A 16172-nucleotide genomic window follows, 5' to 3' on the forward strand; every position below is an offset into this window, starting at 1 on the left:
GCTCAAAATAAATATCACACAAGCATATGATTCTTTGAGATGGAATTTTTTGTTTGAAGTATTGAGAAGATTTGGTTTCTCTGAGCTAGGAATTCAGTGGTTAAAGAAGATATTTGAAGCAGCTAGGATATTAGTTGTTGTAAATGGTGGTCCTTGTGGTTTTTTTGATGTGGGAAGAGGATTGAGACAAGGAGATCCTCTCTCACCAATTCTTTTTGTGTTAGCTGGGGAAGTTCTGAGCAGAAACATTACCAAATTAGTGCAGCAAGGAAAAATTCAAACAATGGTTTGCAGAGGTGGATGTCAGCCAACTCATCTAATGTTCGTTGATGACATCTTCATTTTTTGTAATGGAAATAAAAGGACTCTGGAGAATTTGATGGCAGTATTAATGAAATACCAAAATAACTCTGGTCAAGAAGTAAATAAAGCCAAAAGTAAATGCTTTGTGGGAGGAGTTTCAACAGCTAGGAAGCAAGGGATTGCAAATTTCTTACAGATGGATCTTTCTTCCTTCCCAGACAAGTATTTGGGTGTTATTCTTAACCCTGGAAGAGTAAAAACACAACAAGTATGGAGGATGGTGGAGATGATGCAAAAGATACTAGCTGGATGGATGGGTAAAATGTTAGATTTCTCAGCAAGATTGAGTCTAGTTAAACATGTTTTATGTAGTATGCCCATATACACTATGGCTGTATATAAGTGGCCAAAGTCAGTTATTCAAACCTGTGAAAGAATTATCAGAAATTCTTGTGGTCAGGGGATCCATCAGTGAAAAACTAATTACAGTTAAATGGGATGAGGTAAATGCTCCAGTGGAGGAGGGTGGCTTGGGAGTAAGAAGATTAGAAGTGATGAATAAATCTTTACTAATGAAACTACTATGGAAGATAAAAAATGAAGATGAAGAATGGACTCTATTTATGAGAGCTAAGTACAAAGATAAAAATGGTGAATGGATCAAATACTATAAACAATCTTCTATTTGGCCAGGAATCAAATGAGTTATGTCTGACATGAAAGAAGGCATCAGATGGATTGTGGGGATGGTTACAACATATCAGTATGGAAATGATATGGCAAATTCCATACCCATTATTAACATACTTTGATGCAAGTGAACTACCAGTTTTGATGAATGGACAGGATAAAAAAGTGTGGACATATGATATGACTGGGAAATTTTCAGTGGCAGGTGCAACTCAAATGATAAGGAAAAAATATCCTATTTTGACATGGGCAAAGCGGGTATGGAATCCTTGTGTACAGCCATATACTTCAAGTAATTTATGGAAGATCTTAAGAGGAGCATGTGCAACAGATGAATCAGTCAGGAAAAAAGGATTCTCAACTGTATCTAAGTGTTATCTATGTGGCAATAATCAAGACACAATGGATCATATTCTTTGGTCTTGTACTTTTAGTGAACAGATATGGCATTGGCTGAGTGGCATATTTCACTGCACAAGTCCAAAATGTTTTGAAGATGTTATAGAAGTGGCCAAAGGAAAAAGCTCTGCAATCAAACAAGTGTGGTACAACAGTGCTTTCAACACTATGGTGGAACTCTGGTTTACAAGAAACTCTGTTATTTATGAAGCAGTGACTCCAGATGTGGAAAAATTCAAGCAAAGAATAATACGAGTTACAGGTGAATGTAGTGCAAGAATGAAGGGAGAGATGTGGGGGACAATGTATGATTTACAAGTACTCCTATTTTTTGGCATCTCTGGAGTTAGAGCTAAAATTACAACAGTGAAACAATGTTTCTTTAAGATGCTAGAGCTAAATCAAATATTAATAAGTTGTAATGGAGCATATAAGGGTAATCCAGGGATGGCAGGTTTAGGTTTTGTTGCAAGAAACAGTTCAGGTGCATGTATTGGAGTTGCTTCAGGTGGATTGGGGTTAGCAACAAACTACTAAGCAGAAGTAATGGCTCTTATAGTGGCAGGAGAATGGGTTGTGAGAAAACATTTTCTGGAGGCATGCTTTCAACTAGATTCAAATGCAGATTTAATTGCTTTTTCAAAAAATAAAGTGCCATGGAGTGTAAGAAGTAGATGGGAAAGGATAAAGAATCAGATCCCAACAATCAGTTTGAGGCATTCATACAGAGAAGCAAATTTTTCTGCAGACAAGATGGCAAAGAATGGTGTTTTGTTAAACAGAGGTGTGGCCCATTACTGTAATGAAAAACCACAATTTCTTGGAAGAATGGAGAATGAAGAAGATATGTACTTCAGATTTTCTTAAAATACTTCTTAGAGTTTATGTAAACTTTATTCTTTCATTATTTTCAGTTTTCTTTTGTAATAAGTTTCCTTGCAGATATCTCGACAAATTTTTTGTATTATGAAGTATTTTGAGTAATAAAATTAATGATTTTAAACAAAAAAAACTGATTAGACTCAAGCTAATATCTTTCAACCGTTAGATCGAACTTAGCTTGGCTCAACAATAGTTAACCGAAGTTAGCCATATGAAAACTTTCATATCAACCTTATTCATCTTAACCATAACTAGTTCAAATGACTCAAATGAAACTAGTTCTAGAGTTTTTCAATTGTTTATATTCTCATAGAAGTATACAAGACACAATTGAAGCAAAATCGATTTTGATTCAATCGAATCAATTCATGAACATTATAGCCACGGTTTGCAAAAGATTGCATTCCTTAATATATAAATGTATTCGTTCATGAATAAACCGATTTTAGAACATAACCTACTCAAGTATGCAAACGGGTACGCATACCTAAGTGGCCGGACTAAGTTTGGTTTTGCCAGTATGCGAATGGGTACGCATACCTCCAAACTCGGTTGAATTTCCGGACATGAACTTTATGCCAGTATGTATACGGGTATGCATACTAAGTTCCCGGACTTTCATTAACCAACCAGTACACATACGGGTATGCATACTATGCTTCTCGGACTTGGAATAACATGCAACAGTTTAGCATACAAGTACGCATATTGTGCTATATCCAATCATGGTTAATTGTTCTAAACTCTCATTTCAATCATTGAAACATTCTTAGAAGACGACAATAGTTGTCTCACACAAACTGTTAGCTTCAAAGCAATTTTCACGTGATCGAATGATCAATACGAAACATTCTGAGTCTACATCAAATGACTGTATCACGCAAATCATGTAAGATGTTACCAAGTGATTTTCACATGATCATCTTTTGACTTTCGTCAAGAATATAAGATGGACTTGGTTATAACGAAAGCTTACCAACACAAATATGTAAGCGAGTTAAACTCAGCTCGAAATATCAAATGTGTATAATCAAAGTCTATATAGATATACAACTTTTGTCTCAAATAGGAGATAGAGTAGATAGACTTTTGAGTGATAGATGAGTTCAAGTCTCCACATACCTCTTTTTGATGAAGCTCCACAAGCTCCCCTTAGTAGTTCTTCGTCTTCAATCGACGAACGATGTGAAGTCTAATGATCAACTACACTTACTGTCCTAATCCGAGACTTAGCTATAAGTAGACTAGATATCAAGACTTATAGTTTTGGAAACTAAACTTGACAACAAGCTTGAGATAGCAACGCTTGCGAGTTCGACCGAGCAGTGCTATAACACTAAGTTTAAAGTCTTCAGCTAGACTAAGAAAGGATTAGTCACCTTACAGAATCATAAAGTAATAGCCAGAACAATTGTGGGTCATCAAAACCAAATAGATCTATCACGAGTAAAAGGAATCTGCAGCATGCCAAAAAAATGAACAAATAAAGCACACCCTTGTCTAGTCTCTTGTTTAAGACAACTAAATCTAGTTGTGGTTCAGGTTCAGGTTCTATAAATGAATCTAGATAAAATATTTTCATGGACTGCATTTCCTCATACGTAGGATCCAAAGATTTAGGTTCTAGTGTCTGTAAAAACTCAACTAAGAATTTAGAAGCATATAATAATAACCTGAATAATTGGGAATCCTCTAAGTCAATCAGATTTGACTCGCATAGTTGACCATAATGAAAGCGATGGTCATTCTTAAGCAAATGTGTCGATGCTAATCTCCTAAAGTACTTAGGCTTAGGCTCAAAACTCAATAACTGACACATTTCAAATTCAAACGTTCCCACAATTGGAAGAAAAGTTTTTGGTGGGAAAACAAAATCAATCCGGGTATCATAGACTGGGTAAACCACATCAACCAGAGGATCGGTTTCTAATAACTGAACTTCCTTATGGACATCACTAGGTTCGGGAAAACGTGTATGAAGATAATCTTGTAAAATGGTTAAGGCACATATGTCAAGTTCCAAGTGAGGGATCTTTCTAAGAGTCAACGGTAAAGCACATGGAGAATGATAATCACCCCCAAACTTAGAGTTTTGGGTGTCTCTAGATAGACTAGCTACAATTTCCATAATTTCTAGATCATCAGAATCCTGAAAATAGTCAATTGCTTCTTATTCTTCTAGGTTATACTCAGGTGATGCATCCTCACTCATCTCTATGAGTTCATCTCCCTTATCTAAGACTATGGTTTTTAAATCCTTGGACTCTAAAACAGTATTCTCAGAATAAACTCGTTCGTCTAAAACGGTGGTATCTCTAGTCAAATCCTCGTCCTTTTGAATAGGTGATAATTATTAAAATTATTTGGATTTGAACTAGTAAAAAATATTATCATTGTAAAGCTCAATTGGAGTAAAAAAATCCTGATCACTATGCATATATGTGTCTGATTCTTCATCAGCATTATCCTCATCATAATCATCATTATAATAACATGAAAACGGTCGAACCTCATCTAAACAAGTAGTGTTACCAATTCTAACCTCGTCATCTTAATTATGTAAATATTTATCTTCATTTTCAAGGGTACTATTGGAAACACTATATTGAAAATTAAGATTGTTTCGAGCAGTTCTTTTTTGGGCCTCTAACAAAAGATTTTGAGTCGACTCACATGATTTCCTTATGGTATCGTGTATAGAAGGTTTACTCATGGGTGCATTTTGTTTTTTCATTTCTAACAGAAACCTATTTGTATTCTCACTTAATTGTTTGAGAGACTCTTCTAGAGGAAGAACAGGTTCAGAAGGATCATAATAAGGACTAGCTTTCAACATTTTCATTATATTGTCCAAAGACGAGGAACTAGTACTATAACATTCCTTATTTTCTTGTTCGTATGACCGGTGCGTGTATGGATAGTACTTAGGCTCACCAGGGTATGAGCCATAACCTTGAAAACGTGGATGTTCCCAACCACTATTCACACTATCGTCAAAGTTGTAATATCATCCATTTTAAAACTCAGTCGGATATTCATTGTATTGGCTATTGTAATACCAGTTCGACATTCTATTTTGCACGGGTTTGTGTTGTCAGAGTCTCAACATAAAATAAAACCCACTGACAAGGGATTCGTGGGTGGATAGAGTCTTACCTCCCGTACCAGACGAGCGATGAACCGCTAAAGTCGACTCATGTCACCGACTCTTATGTCAGTGCTGCGAATCTGAGGGGCCGAGACAGTATCTTAACTGTCGTCCTTCCCTGCAAACAGTTTATATTTAATTTTAACCCTTCCTTAGGGTTTAAAAATAATAATGTCCAAGTCCAAAAAAGTGTCAAAAAATACGACAAACCCTAATACAATTTTCTAAACATAAAAAGCTAATAAATAAAAATAAAATCTTCTTCACTCCTTTGGACTCCTCTTTTCTTTCCTTCATTGACTTTGCTTTCCTTTTATAGCACTTTTTCTTTCCTTGTCGCTTCACTCCAAATCTGAAGAGAATCAAAAAAATACCAAAGGCGTAAAAGAGAACAAATCTAAATAAAATAAAATAAAATAAAAATAAATCTAAAACCTAAACACAAGTACGCGTCGGCGGCGACGCCAAAAATTAATGCAGTTTTTTAAGGGGTAAATAAGATTTGTTCAACTCGGACTTGATGAGATTCGATTTTAGACTTAAAAATAGAAAATTTATACAAAATATGTCACAATATCGAGAGGTACTGAGACTCAGGATTTCACCAATTTTCATATTCATGAAGTTCAAAAATCAATTCTACACAATTATAGCTCATATGATAAAGATTCATTGACTCTGATTCTTTGCCAAGGTAGATTCTGAAAGTAATGACTGTAAATCTAAAGTATGGGACATCAAAACACTTAAGATAAGCATGGCCCATCAATTGAAATCACAACCATTCAAGAAAAATCATAAAGCAATTCAATTTTAGTGCAAAAAGTCATATAAAGAATTAAATAGAATTACCACATTGATGAAAAAGGGCTTTCTCCGTCGTCCCAGCGTTGGGGTTTAACTCCTCATATCAAAAACACGTTCAAAATAATAACTCATGGCTGAATAGGTGTTTTATTGAAATTAAATAATATTATAGTTAGTGTTTTAAAGGGTCAAGCTAGTGTTCGTACGGGTATCCTTGTTGCTTGTCACGAACCAACTTTGGAAACCCTAATTTCAGGGTTCTTGTGAAACCATTTAAATACCAAACCCATCTTTTGAAAAGTACGCATACTTCAGGCTACTTTTTGTCAAGAATGACATCACCTTCAGGAACTTGTTATTTTCCAAAAGGTTTTCTTGATAAGGGGTTTGGTCTCTCACTCGAGGAGAAGGAAAAAGGAACTCTTGAGGAAATTGATGGCGCGTCTTCTCAATCTCCTAATGTGTTGTCAGATTTTGAGGATGATGAAGTTGTTCAAAACTTTATTGATAAGTTTAATGATGCAAATTTGTTGCTTGTTAACACTCTAAAAGATCTAGATGGGTTAAGAACTGATTTGATAAAGGTCAACACCGACCTTGCTATAATGAAGACATGACTCAAGGATCGTCTCGATATCGTGTCTGAAGCTTATGTCAACTCTGTCTGTCACAAGCTTGAAGGTCTTGGAACCAGTGAAGCTTCCCTTCCGGAACTCTAATTATTGCTTGTGGTTGCTCTTTGTCTTTAGAGTTGTTTTTGAATATGCCTAGTAAATCTTCTTTTTGAGAATTTATTAATTGTATTTTTAGAAGAATAACTAGGGTTTGGAATAACCATTATTGTGATTACACATAGCTATGTCCAACGATTTTCATCTTCAATGTTTTTAGATTTATTTATTTAAATTATAAGTTTTTGGAAGATGATTTTTGTAATTTTAATCTTTATGATTTTATATATTGCAAATTGTTATGGGATATGTTGTTTACGTCTGTGAACCTGTGACTGTCCCATACTTGTTCAAAAGTTATCTCTATCATGTCGATATGAAAGTATTGATAGAAGATAGAATGAACTTTTGACATTACAAAAGTTAAAGCCTTTTATGTCATTACTTGATGGGAGAAAGGATAAAGCTTTTGTTTACAAGGATTAAGTCTATTACATGTCATTGTGCAAATAGTGATGGAAAATAGAATAAATCCTTGTTTATTCCGCAATATTGGTCAATCTCCGATCCACATTTTTGTGCATATACTGTGTTGCTCCATAAGTTTTCTTATCTTTGAGCATGACCAATTGAATTGATCATTCTCTTGTGATCATTTTAGTTGTTGGTCCGCAAGTTCTCTTATGACGAGCATGACCAAATGAATTGATCACTTTCTTGTGGTTAATTTAGTTGTGTAATTCCGATTGAATTAATCATGAATTTTCTTGTGGTTAATTTAGTTGTGCATTTCAATTGGATTAATCATGGATTCTTTTGTGGTTAATTCAATTGAATACTTTGGATTCAAATTTATGTTTTCATGTGATTTGGACATGTCCAAAGAAATACTTCTTTTCTTGTGAAAGTAAGGTCGCCTTTGATGTTCTTTCGGGAATGACATTTTATGGGGGAGAGTTCTTAATTGAACTTGTTCTTAATTGCCAAATCTTTGTGGGGAGTGTGACTGTGGAATATTATATGGGTTATCTTGTATCTTTATTAACTCCTTGATGAATCCATTTAGCTTCGGCTTTATGATGGCATCTAAATAAGTTGATATGGTATTCTCTTTTGGTCATGAAGTATCTCTATAAAAATTTCATGAGGATCCCACTAGTTTTCGTATCTTTGCCAATTTATATTGACAAAAAGGGGGAGAATTTATGTGTAGTGTGATACTACAAATACATATGGTTTACGGATCATTATGTAAGGGGGAGTGGTTTTCATGTTGAGATGAAGTATTGACTAAGGGTGAGTGATACATATCACCATAGTGTTATTGTCAAAGTTGTGATACAATTGAACTTTGATGTTGTGCAATAATACTATGACATTGTATAACAATGATTGAGAGCACTTTGTTTTCTCATTGTTATTGTTACGGATCTTCAACAACTATGATGCTGAACTTACAACCTTTAGAATCATAGAGTACTTGGAAGTGACGAAGATTTCGAGTCGCGTTGAAGATGCCAAGGAGATCAAGCATTTGGATGAGAAGCTACAATTTTTATTTATTTTGTAATCCATATGTATTGATAGTTTTGTCAGTAAAATTGACAAAGGGGGAAATTGTTAGAGCACTGCTCAGTCGAACTCGCATGCGTTGCTATCTCAAGCATGTTTGTCAATGTTAGTGATCAAAACTATAAGTCTGGATTTATAGCCTATTTATAGATGTCTCGGACTAGGACATAGTTTGTGTAGTTGAGCTTAGACTTCACGGCGTTTATCACTTGAAGACGAAGAACTACTAAGGAGAGATTGTGGAACTTCATCGAAAAAAGGTATGTGGAGACTTAAACTCATCTATCACTTGGAAAGTCTATTTCTATTATATCTCCTATATTGAGACATAAGTCGTGTTACGATATAGTTTTCTATATACACATTTGAGATTTCGAGCTAAGTATATCTCTCTTACATATTTCTCGAAATATGTGTTGGTAAGCTTTCGCTTCGACCAAGTTCATCTTATATCATGAGAAAATAGCCGAGTAACATCTTACATGGTTTGTGTGATACAATCATTTGGTGTAAGACTTGGATTGTTTCGATAATGATTATTTCAATATCTCGAAAATTGCTTTGATGCTAATAGTGTGTGAAAACGGCTATTATCATTATGGAAGAATGTTTCAATGATTTAAATAAAGAGTTTAGAATCTTGTAACCATCTTTGGATATAGGCATAGTGTGTTCGCACATTAGTGTATAAGTCCAAAACCGGGAACCTAAAGTATGCATACTAGTGTGTATACAAAAAGGTTATAGGAGACTGGGTAAGTATGCGTACCCGTACGCATACTGGCGGAAGTTCACGTCCGTGAATTTCTGCTGATTTTGAAAACTATACCAAACTCATCAGGTTACCTAAAGTACACGTACTCGTACGCATATTGGCGGAAAGTTCACGTCCGTGAATTTCTGCTGAGTTTGAAAACTAAACCAAACTCAAATCCGGTTACTTAAGTACGCATACCCATACGCATACTTAAGTGGTTACTTTCTAAAATTGGTTGTAATAAACCTAAACATTTATCAATAAGGAATGCAATCTTTGCAAACCGTGGCTATATTGTTCATGTATTGATTCGAATCAAACCGATTTTGCTTCAATTGTGTTCTTGTATAAATCCATGAGAATATAGCAATTGAACAACTCTTTAACTAGTTTCATTTGAGTCATTTGAACTAGTTATGGGTAAGATGAATAAGGTTGATATGAGAGTAATCATATGGCTAACTTGGTTAACTATTTGTGAACCAACATGGTGTACACGTTTGGGTACGGTTACATAAATCCAAATGAGGGTACATTTCATTTGTGCGTAACAAGCTAAGTTCGATCTAACGATTGAAAGATATTAGCTTGGTTGAATCAGGTTTTTCATCTAACGGTGATTATTGAATGCTTTGTTACCAAGGTAATTTGGATTGCAAACCCTGATTTGAAAACTATATAAAGGAGAACTCTAGCAACTGGGAAACCTAATCCCCACACCTCATGTGTGTTACTAGTTGCATAACTAGAGTCGATTCTCCTTTAACCTTAGGTTTCTTCTTGAGAACCTGTAGGTTAACGACTTGAAGACTTCATTGGGATTGTGAAGCCAGACCCAACTATTCTCTTCGTAGTTGCGTGACCTGATCTTGCTGTTTCTATCGTGATTGATTGCAATTGTAAAATTGTCTTGATATTTATATCTCCGATAGGCAAGATAGAAAAGTAGTCACAAACACCTTCATCTCATCGTTTGTGATTCCACAATAACTTGTTTCGCTAGTCGATTAAGTTTATTGTGAGGTGATTGATAATACTAGGTTGTTCTTCGGGAATATAAGTCCAGTTTATCAATTGGTTCATGTTCACCTTTATTTATCAAAAGACGGAACAAAAACTCTTGGGTATTTATGTAGGAGACAGATTTATTTAATCCTATAGACTTTTCTGTGTGAGACAGATTTGTTTATCAAGTCTTCGACTTTGGGTCGTAGCAACTCTTGGTTGTGGGTGAGATCATCTAAGGGAATCAAGTGCGTAGTCTCCTGCTGGGATCAGAGACGTAAGGAGCGCAACTGTACCTTGAATCAGTGTGAGATTGATTAGTGTTCAACTACAGTCCAGTCCGAAGTTAATTGGTGGTAGGCTAGTGTCTGTAGCGGCTTAATACAATGTGGTGTTCAATCTTGACTAGGTCCCGGGGTTTTTCTGTATTTGCGGTTTCGTCGTTAACATAATTCCGGTGTCTGTGTTATTTCTTTTCCGCATTATATTTTGTTATATAATTGAAATATCACAGGTTGTGCGTTAAGATCAATCAATTAGAATATCCAACCTTTGGTTGTTGATTTACATTGATTGACACTTGAATATTGGTCTTTGGTACCGTTCAAGTAATTCCTCTTATATTCAATCGGGATCGCAAGATTTCTACTTGTTGATTGCGGATTGAATTAAGAGTTAGAGATATTAAACTCTTTGATATACTTTATTCAAGATTGAGTTTGAATGTCTAGTTGATTCTCTAGAAAGTATATTGGAGTAAGTCCTCTCAGATTGCCAAACGAATTGTTGGGTGTGGTTGTTAGACCCCCGCATTTTCAGTTGCAGAACTGTTACAAATTTGAAGGAAAAAAAGGTGACAATTTTTCTATGTTCTTCTTGCTTCCTGCTGGTATAGAACTCGTCTGCAGATCTGATTTCTTAACACTGTCACCTCTGCTCCGTCCCCTAACTCCCCCAGACTCTCGATATTTACCCCCAAGGTCTCGATATCCCCCCGAATACTCCATATATATACTCAACAGGCACAAATCTTCCCGGAATATCTCAGTTTCTTTCACCGGAGGTTATAGATTGTTTCTTCAACAATAATCTTCTCACGCGGCTCTGAGTTACTCTAACCTTCCCAAAATCTCCAAAGATAGTTATGAATCCAATAGAAGAATATATTCTTTCCAGTTATCATCATGCTTTCCAAAAATAAGCCCGAGATATCTTTCGTGCTCTGTTTTGTCAGGAACCAAAGTTAACCTCCTCCAGTTTCGATTCAAACTCTACTACCATTCCCGTTAGACCGAACATGATCAGCCCAACTCAACAGAGAACGCAAATCCGACTAGAACTCTCCCGATTACAAATAAAACTCCGAAGCTATCCACTCCCCTGATTTACTTCAACTCAAGTTTCTAACCAAATCCAAACCCAATAAAACACCCAAAACATCCTTGTATATCCATAACAGATCCATTCCATGAATATCAACGATTGAATCTCGTTAAATCGTGTCTAATTTACGAACCCTAAATCAGCCTGAAACTCCCCTGTTTTCCCGTCAAAATCAAAATTTGAATTGGAGAAGATGAACTCCCCCTATCATGTACGGGTCTACCAATAGTAGTTTCCCTGAAAATGGATGCCCCTTATCCAACTGAGAGGTACCATTAGAAATTCCTCTTGGGTGTAAATATAACTTTTCTAGGGTTCTTCCAACGTATTACGGTGCCTTTAACACATCTTCTGGGTGCCTTTAGTAATTTTCTCCTGAGGGTCCAAATATCACTTTTCGAGCCAATTTCTCCGCAAAAGCTTATTTCTCCAAAATACCTACACACACATAAAACACCAAAATAAGTACAAAAATGGGTACTAACAACATAGAAAATTGAGATCAAAATAGACACAAAAATGCGTCTATCAGTGTCCTAGTTGTGAAATAGAGTCGTCCTCTCCTTTAAACCTTTTTAGGTTTAGTGACTAAAAAGACTTCACTTAGGGATTCGTGAAGCCAGGTCCGACTATCTTTATCTTGATAGTTCGTGTATCCTGATCTTGCTACTGATTGTTGAGTCTCACTACAATCAGGCAAGATAAATACAAATCACAAAGTTTCTTCGTCTCAGACATTGTGATTCCACAATTATATTCCTCTATAACGATTCTTTGTTGAAATCAGAGTAGATTTTACTTATGATGAATAATAATCTAGACTGCTCTTCGGGAGTCGTAAGTACCAGATTTTGAGGTTTGCTAAACTTTGTCTATTGGAAATGATTTCCAATCTCACCCTGATCTTTTGATCAAAACGGAAATCACATATAGGCTTATCCGTGGGAGGCAGATTGGTTTAAATTCTTCAATTGAGTTGATGCAACTCTTAGGCTGTAAAGGACGTCAGCTAAGGGAATCAATTGCGCATAGTCTTGTGAGATTCAAGAGGCGTAAGGAGCACGACTGTAACTAAATTACTGTGACGGTGGGCTCAGTCTCAATGACATTCCAGTCTGAAGTTTTGATAGTATGCTAGAGTTTGTAACGGCTTAATACAGTTTGGTGTTCAAATCTGGACAAGGTCCCGGGGGTTTTCCTGCAATTGCGGTTTCCTCGTTAACAAAATTTATGGTGTCTGTGTTATTTCTTTTTCCGCATTATATTGTTTATCTTTATGATTGAAATATCACAGGTTGTACATAAATCAATTAAAGTAGATACGCCCATCGTAATTGTTGGATGGGACTTGATTGATCTTGGATATTTATCTTTGGAATCGTTCAAGTACTCTCACGGTATAATCAGTTTCACGGACTTGTTTCCGTTTACATATTGATTGTAAGAGAAAGAGATATAAACTCTTCATATAATTCCCGATTGAGATTCATTAAATTGTAACTCTCGGAATTGTATTTGAGTTTAGTCCATACAGGTTGCCTAAAAAAAATTTGGTGGTATATTTTGGTACCCCCGCATTTTCAATTGGTATCAGAGCAGTCAAATACGCAAAAGACCTAATAATTCTGTATTTGAAGCAATCTGACTATATGGACATAGACGATATCTCTGATAAACGTACCACCAGTTTGAAAAATACTATTTTTATGGATTCTGTAAAAGAGGCTGAGTTTTCAAACTCTCATATAGATGAACACTCTGTTCCCACAAACCATTTGAATATTGATGAGTGTTATCCTTATTATCTTATTTATGAGTCTGACTCAGAAGTAGAACGAGAAGCAGCCAAAGAGAGTACTGAAATTTTGAAACATGTAGGATTTCAGTCTTCTGAGGTCAATCAACTAAAATACAAAATCAATACTCTCATTGGTAAGATTCTTAAACAAAATTCTAAAACAAGGATTCTTCTTGAAGAACAAGCCGAAGTGAATTTGAAAATTATTTCGCTCGAGTCTAAACTCAAAGATAATACCTTCAAAATCGAACGATTGTTGAGTAAGAATACTACTCTAAGTTGCAATAGTGAATCCAAAGAATCTACCATGATTAATATAGCTTCTGAAAACGCCGATGAGTTAGAAAATTAAAAACACTTGTTGTTCATGATAAACTAACAAAATCGCACTCAGAAACTGATAAACAAAGTACTAGTACTTTGACAAAAAGTACTAGTACAGTTAAATATCTCTGACCAAGAAAAAATTGTGTCTCTAAGGAGGAAAAGTGCTTCACAAGAAGAGTATGATAAGACCACTTATTCTGACTTCGTTGAAACTCAGAAAGTGTGTCTCTATTGCAACACTAAAGGACATGTTCAAAGAAAGTGCAAATTGGGGTTGGAAAACTATCAGCTTGGCCGTCTCCAAAACACCTTAGATTTAATTCTGAAAGGTGTGACTGATATTCGGATGTGTAAACCTCTTGAGGTGAAAACATGTTCATGCAAATTTGCTTTTAGGAATGTCAGTTCTGCTTGGTCCACGAATATTCGAACAAGTCAAAAAGGTAGTATGCAAAATCGGTTAAAGAAGAACTCAGAAAATCTGCCACAAATATGGGTTCGTAAGGATACTCATACTCCTCATGTGAAAATTGATGTATTTATCAAAACGATCTAACAAGCTAACATGAATTTGATCATTACAGGATATAAATATCTTATTGACAAACTATCATCTTCTTCCAGACAATCGGGTAAGGATTCCAATCTTGTCTCTTTCTATGGTGACGGTAAATTTTATGATCACTTTTCATGTCCAAAAAGAATATTCTCGGCAAAAGGAAGAGGTAAAAACAAGGGCAAACAACAACATAATTCCTATGGTGAGCGTACGACTCACCCTTGTGCAAGTTAGTCACAAGTCTTGGAACCTTATCCATAAAATCCTACTGGATAAGGATCGTTGTGTAACAGGTGTACTATTTTTCTCAAATAGTGTTGTGAGTGATGAGACATAATACTTTTCATGTTGCAACTTAATTCGATCAGATAAGATTACTAAAATTTTATGTTGAGCCAGGCTCCTAAAAAGATAAGAATTCTTTGATTTCTATTCATGAATATTAATGCTCTTGTGCTCTAAACTTGAATTTCTTTTATTGAGCTAATAATGTATTAATGATCAAGAAGAAACACATACATCATAGAAAAAGGTAGAAAAATACAGTATTGAAAAATATTTGGTACCCTCTAAAAGGTGTTTATTATATCGAAAAAGCTCTAGCTAGAAAAACAATATAGGGACATTGGTGCATACCCTAGTAAATTCTTTTTGAGTTTCCGCCCAAAAATCCTATTTTCTAGGAAAAGTCACGAACCAACCCTTTTTTCCAGAAAATACCCTTTGTAATCTTGTTTATATACGCTAACTTGTGTTGAGAAAATTTTCACCCAAGGAGTTCCACAACCAAGCATGTCTTCTATGTCACGAACCTTCGAAATCATGAAAGAAGCTATTAACTATTGCGTGGTATTAAAATAAGAGGACTCTGTTTGATGACGAAGTCGTTGAATCATCTTACCAGAGTGTATATTATATTGTGTTTATCTCAATCGAATTTTCTTCCGATGGTGGAAAAAGATTGCTTGATCCCAAAGCTATCTTATCTTAAATCTAAAGCAACATTCGATCTTGAAAGTCTATAAAAGGAAAACCTCAAGCAACTGGGAAAATTGAATACCTGACACTCTTCTTGTGTGTCCTAGTTGTAAACTAGAGTCTTCCTCTCCTTTAAACCTTTTTAGGTTTAGTGACTAAAAAGACTTCGCTTAGGGATTTATGAAGCCAGGTTCGACTATTTTTATCTTGATAGTTCGTGTACCTTGTTCTTGCTACTGATTGTTGAGTCTCATTCCGATCAGGCAAGATAGAAATAAATCGCAAAGTTCTTCGTCTCATACTTTGTGATTCTACAAGTATATTCCGCTATAACGATTCTTTGTTGAATTCAGAGTAGGTTTTACTTAGGCTGCTCTTCGGTAGTCGTAAGTACCGGATTTTGAGGTTTTCTAGACCTATTCCACTGCAAACGATTTCTTATCTCACACCTTGATCTAACGATCATAATGGAATTCACATATATGTTTTTTGGGGGAGGAAAATTGGTTTAAAGTCTTTACTTAGGTTGAAGCAACTCTTACGTTGTAAAGGAACTCAACTAAGAGAATCAATTGCGTAGAGTATTGCGATATTTAAGAGGCGTAAGGAGCACGACTGTAACTGAACTACTATGACAGTGGATTCAGTCTCAACTACATTCCAGTCCGAAGTTTCGATAGTAGGCTAGAGTCTGTAGCGGCTTAATACAGTTTGGTATTCAATTCTGGACAAGGTTCCGGGATTTTTCTACATTTGCAGTTTCCTCGTTAACAAAATTTCTGGTGTCTGTGTTATTTCTTTTCCGCATTATATTATTTATTTATATAATTGAAATATCACAGGTTGTACGTAAAATCAATCAAAGTAAATATGTCCATCTTAATTGTTGGATA

The 16172-nt window shown here is 35.4% G+C and overlaps 1 protein-coding gene across 1 annotated transcript; it reads left to right on the top strand.

Moving 5' to 3' along the window:
• The first annotated feature begins 1074 nt into the window (after window positions 1-1074).
• On the top strand, window positions 1075-1929 carry LOC113279590. Its single transcript, XM_026528269.1, has one exon. It carries the CDS (start codon window positions 1075-1077, stop codon window positions 1927-1929), a length of 855 nt encoding a protein of 284 aa, XP_026384054.1.
• Window positions 1930-16172: the final 14243 nt, after the last annotated feature.

Source organism: Papaver somniferum, chromosome 5 (assembly GCF_003573695.1).
Source record: "Papaver somniferum cultivar HN1 chromosome 5, ASM357369v1, whole genome shotgun sequence".
NCBI lineage: Eukaryota > Viridiplantae > Streptophyta > Magnoliopsida > Ranunculales > Papaveraceae > Papaver > Papaver somniferum.